Here is a 5043-nt window from a genome sequence, read left to right on the forward strand (position 1 = left end):
CCGGGATGCTGCAGGGAGCCCCGGGATGCTGCAGGGAGCCCCGGGATGCCCCAGGATGCTGCAGGGAGCCCCAGGATGCTGCAGGGAGCCCCGGGATGCTGCAGGGAGCCCCGGGACGCGCTTCCCCGCGCTCCGGTGGCGCCACCTGGAGCGTCGCTGCGGGAGGACCCCGGGCCATGGGAGGGGGGACAAGGGGGGGGGGCACTGGGTCTCCGCCCCTCCCCTGCGCTGCGGAGCTCGGCGCAGCCGCCTCCCCCGCGGGAGCGGGGCGCTCCCGGACGCCGGGGCCCCTGGAGCGGGGACGGAGGGCGGGGCGGAGTTCTGAGGAGGGGGGGAAGGGGCGTTCCCGGACGCCTGGGCCCCGAGGAAGCAGTTCCGCCTCTTCCTGCGCGGCGCCGGGCGGTGAGTGCGCGGCGGCGGCGGCTCGAGGCCGCGGCGATGGGCGCGAGCCGGGGACCGGGACGGCGACCCCCGGAGCGCCCCTAGCCTCGCCGGGACGTCCCCAGCCCGGCGGTCCTAACCCTGTTGCGGTGTCCCCAGTGCTGCACGAGTGTCCCCATCCCGCGTGGGCGCCCGCAGCCTCGCGCGCAGGCAGCAATGCCCGAGGAGCCCTTGGTCTGCGCCGACACCGCGACACGGTGAGTCGAGGGGCTGGTGTCACCCCCCGCGTCCCTCCCGGGTGCCACGCGCCACCCCCGGGCCCTTGTGTCCCCACGKGTCCCCACGGGTCCCCACGGGTCCCCGCAGGGTGAGCTCCGTGCTCAACCGGGACGTGAAGCAGTTCGGCAAGACGCACATGTTCGACGGCGACGAGGACACGTGCTGGAACTCGGACCAGGTTGGGGGGCCGCGAAACCGGGGGGGAAGCGGACCCGCTGCCCGGGTCGCGGTGCCGGCGGCCGCGTCCCGGTGCCTGAGCCGCGGTGCCGCCTGCAGGGCCCGCTGCAGTGGGTGAGCCTGGATTTCCCGCGCGCTGTCAAGGTCTCCCGGCTCCTCGTGCAGTTCCAGGGGGGATTCTCCAGCCGCCTCTGCACGCTGGAAGGTGAGGAGCTCCCCAGGGGTCTGCGGCTCCTGCTGGCAGAGCCCAGGGCGTTTGGGAAGCATTCCCGAAGCTCCAGAGGGGCTGAGGCTCCTCCAGGAGCCCTTGTTTGCAGCTAATCCGCATCCGGGGGGATCCAGTCGGCTACGCTGCGCGTTTCCGCAGCCCCAAATCCAGGATGCGGGAGCTGGGCTGCACACGGGGGCTGCACCCTGGATGGGACCCAGCAGATGCTCGTGTTCGGATGGGTGCCCTTGCACCCATCCGAATGGAGGCGAGGGGCTGCGGGTGCTGTCGTTACCACAGCCACCTCTGCCCTCCACAGGCTGCCGAACGGGCCAAGAACTGGCGAAAATATCCCARTTGTACCCCGAGGACAGCAATGCCCTGCAGATATCCTTTGGGAGCAACAGCTCGGTGCGGAGGGACGGGGCTGGCGTCGGAGCCGCGGCTGGGGGGTCTCTGGCGGGTGCCCCTGGCCTGTGCCCTCCTTGACGTGCCCTGCACAGCTTCCAGGTGCAAGAGACGGTGCTGGACAAGCTGAAGATCACCTTCGAGAACGGCACCGACTTCTTTGGGAGGATCGTCATTTACCACCTGAACGTGCTGGGGGAGAGGCTCTAGGGTGGCCCCGGGCACGCGGGACAGCAAGGGACGCGCTGGCCACCCTGCCACGTGGCCAAGTGGCCGTCACAGAGAGACGTCAGTGCAAAAACCCGCGGGTCTGGACTTGCAAACCAGCCCGGGGCCCCTGCTCTGGGCCCGTGCACCTGAATAAACGGGTTGTGCCCCCCCTGCGCCCTCCTCGCTGCTCCTTGGCAAGTGGCACCGTGGGACGGGCACCCTCCATGCCCAGCTCCAGGCTCGGAGCTGCTGCTTCACGGTGCAGCCCTGTGGCTGGAGCCAGAAAGAGGAGATGGGGCTGTGGGATCTGGCTGGTCTCGCCTGCTCTGGTAACCCCAAAACCCCAATCCAGCGGCTTGGCAGGGCTCTTCCCGGCTTGCCGCGTGCCCTGGTCGGGCTTTGTTCCTGCCTGGCAGGATGATGCTGGCAGGATCGGGGACTGGCCGCTGCCACCAGCGGGTAGGACACCACCAAAGCAACAGACAGGACTCGCGGGGCTGCTTTTTAAGCGTTTACTTCCAAAAATGCAATACCTGAACACCCGTGTGCACAAAGCGGCCGTGCCCGGGCACARCAGGAGCAGGAGCCCCACGGAAGTGGTGGCTCCGGGTACAAGGTGCCGAATCCGGGGCTGAGCCGCCCTCCGGGAGAGGCGCCATCCGTCTGGAGCAGATGGTTCCCGCTTCCTCCTCCTGCTTCTTGCTGGAAGCTTCGCTCTGCTGCTGCCTCRGGGGCCGCCGTGGCCGCACAGAAGAGCCTTGGCATCGGCCAAGGGCAGCACAAACCACGTCACGCCAGCGCCTTGCTCTGAAACAGCTTCAGGATGTGATTTTCAATAACCTGTTGGACTAAGAGAGGGAAGAGAAGGGAGATAAATGAATCCCATGGAATCCAAGCCGTAAAGAAGCCAGCATCGCTTTGGCTCTGACATTCCCTGGTCACCATTTGGCTCCTATTTTCCAGTGAGARGTAGGGAAACTGCTTTCTCCAGGGGCCTGTCCCTGCTCAGGCCTCTTCTGCAGAGCACCTCCCTTTTAGGAGGGGTAATGGGACCCAGACTGATTTCTCTGGCTCYGTTTCTATGCAGCAGAGCAGGGAGCTGTGGTGGAAGGTCAAGGGAAGCCCCAGGCAGCGCTGGAAGTTGCCTGCTCCAGGGCGGGAAAGCCAGGCTCCTTGCCGAGCACGCYGCGGACACTTGCCTTTCTTGTGTCCCAGGGCCACGGCCAGATCCATGGGAGTGTAGCCAGAATCCGCCTCCGTTGTCAGGTCGGCACCGCGAGCTGCAAGCAGGCAGCAGGGATRCAGCATTCCCGCAGGGACATCCCCGGGATGCTCCATTTCCCCCCAGGAACGTTGCGCTCCCTCTGCCCRCAGCGGTTACCAACAAGCAGCAGTTTGAGGGCAATTTCAGCATAGATCTTCCCCGTTACCTAGCAGGGCCTCGACGCACTTCACGTGGTTGCCTCGCACGGCGTAGAGCAGGGGGGTGCCGCCGTTCTGCGGGGACAGGGACGGCACCGTCGGCGCCACGTGCCCGTGCGCCCCATTTCCATGGGGCTCGACCCTCTCTGCTATCCCGCCCCATGCAGTGCCGCCCCGCTCGGCGCTGAGGCCTGCGCAGCCCCTGTTTCTCCCAGGGCAGCAGGTCCCAGAGCTGCTGGCTCCCCTTTTCCCCCTCTCCCAGCTCCAGGCTGGCTGTTTTCTCGCAGAGCACCTGGGTGCCATGATTTTCGGTAGGCAATACAATAACTTTGTGTTATTTTAGGACACCTGGAGTTTATGAGCACAGTTCCTTCGTGGTAATATCACCAGCRTGAGCAACTAGGGAAACTATTTTCCATCATTATCCAGCTGAATCTCTTTAAACAACCGTGTGAGCATGGAAATGAGCACTGCAAGCCCAGGCAGCAGCCAGGAGAGAGGCCTTGTCCCTTAGCCCAGAGGCAGGGCGCAGCAATGTGAACCCCCTGCTGCTGTTTCAGACRGGCTCTGCGCGGACCCGGGTGTCACGGCCAGGGCTTTCACGCTCCCCTGCGACTCACCCAGTCGTAGATGTTGATGTCCACGTTCCTCTCGAGCAGCAGGACGACGATGTCCGTGTAGCCGCCCATGCTGGCCAGGGACAGGGCGCTCTCCCGCTCCTTGGCCAGCGCGTGGGGGTCAGCGCCCTGGGGACAGCGGGAAGGGACTAGGAGCCTGCTGAGAACCGGGGCTCTCAGCACGAGACCCATCCTGCTGGAACCTCGACGGGAATATTTGAACAATCACATTCAAATTGATCATTCGACAGGGAAGACTAAGAGCCTTTGTCCAGCGCCAGTGAATTAAGCCTGACAGTTCCTGTTCCTGAGCCCTTTTCTCCCTCATTAGTAACAGCGTTAATGATCCTGTCTAGTTGAGGCTCATTCAGTGGCCCGGGTCTCTTCGTTGCTGATTTACCTAGCAAAGGTGCCCAGGGCTCTGAGCCCTGCTGGCCAAGGACCTCTCCAGGACTTTGTTGTATCCTTCATCAACAATTCCCCTCGCTTATTTTGGCTTCTAATTCTAATTTGACTTCTAAACGTGTCCTCCTGTTCGGTGCCACAGGAAGGGGCCGGGTGAGATGGTGCCGGGTGTTCCTGGGCTTGTGGGGCAGGATCGGGGCTGGGAAGGCTCCTGTTGGCACCGTGCTGCGCTCAGCCCTGCCCTTACCCATTCCAGCAGGTGACGGACGGTCTCGATCTCCCCGAAGGCAGCAGCCCAGATCAGCGGCGTGAAGCCTCTCTCATCGGGTTTATTTACCAAATTTTCACCTACACAAACATAAGGGAAACATCTTAGGCAGGAAGAACATAGCCCCCTCCCCGTTCCCTATTCCCAGGAAACCCATCAAAGGCTGCAAAATTAACCCAAAAGTTTCTCAAGGGCTGCTTAGGACCTGGCAAGACTCCACTTGACCAGGGGAGGAAACACAACCCGTGGGCTCTCCCACATCCCCTTCTGCTGCAGCCCGGAGCAGGGGTGCCCAGCAGCGGCTGCGCGAGGAAACCGAGAGCGGGGAGCCCCTCGACGGGGCCGGAGCAGACACGTACCTTTGCGAAGATGCTCCTTCAGCTGGCCGAGCTCCCCTTGGGCTGCCAGCTGGTGAACGGACAGCGCTGCGGGACGGGACGGGAGGAGTGGGGCGGCGCGGGCASGGCACCGGGAGCCTCCTCGCGCCGCGCCGGGAGGCTCTCCCGCCGCTCCCACGTGCGGGTGCCCGCTGCCCGCGCGGATACTCACTGTCCAGCGTGGCGGGAAGGGCAGAGACCTCGTTGCCCCGCTGCCGGTTCGTCAGCGTGTTGGAGTGGCGCAGCAGGAAGCCTGTTGGGCAGGGAATGGGCGCTCGGAGCGGCAGCCCT

General features: G+C 64.6%; 2 protein-coding genes across 2 annotated transcripts in view; one reads left to right on the forward strand and one right to left on the reverse strand.

The window, feature by feature from the left end:
- The first annotated feature begins 540 nt into the window (after window positions 1–540).
- Window positions 541–1836, forward strand: NR2C2AP (nuclear receptor 2C2 associated protein). Its single transcript, XM_026038883.1, has 5 exons — window positions 541–638; window positions 748–838; window positions 937–1042; window positions 1365–1432; window positions 1547–1836. The coding sequence occupies exons 1-5, from the start codon at window positions 598–600 to the stop codon at window positions 1661–1663; spliced, it is 423 nt and encodes a 140-aa protein (XP_025894668.1). The 5' UTR covers window positions 541–597; the 3' UTR covers window positions 1664–1836.
- A 359-nt stretch (window positions 1837–2195) lies between these two features.
- The window catches only part of RFXANK (regulatory factor X associated ankyrin containing protein), a 3799-nt gene continuing 951 nt past the window's right edge, over window positions 2196–5043 (reverse strand). The window contains exons 3-9 of the mRNA XM_026038796.1: window positions 4925–5005; window positions 4735–4800; window positions 4355–4455; window positions 3706–3831; window positions 3094–3160; window positions 2863–2943; window positions 2196–2511 (exon numbers count right to left, since the gene is read on the reverse strand). Coding sequence (XP_025894581.1) covers window positions 2453–2511; window positions 2863–2943; window positions 3094–3160; window positions 3706–3831; window positions 4355–4455; window positions 4735–4800; window positions 4925–5005 — 581 coding nt within the window. The 3' untranslated portion in view covers window positions 2196–2452. The remainder of the gene's footprint in view (window positions 2512–2862; window positions 2944–3093; window positions 3161–3705; window positions 3832–4354; window positions 4456–4734; window positions 4801–4924; window positions 5006–5043) is intronic.

Source organism: Nothoprocta perdicaria, unplaced genomic scaffold (genome assembly GCF_003342845.1).
Source record: "Nothoprocta perdicaria isolate Ctin4 unplaced genomic scaffold, notPer1 scaffold_218, whole genome shotgun sequence".
Lineage (NCBI taxonomy): Eukaryota > Metazoa > Chordata > Aves > Tinamiformes > Tinamidae > Nothoprocta > Nothoprocta perdicaria.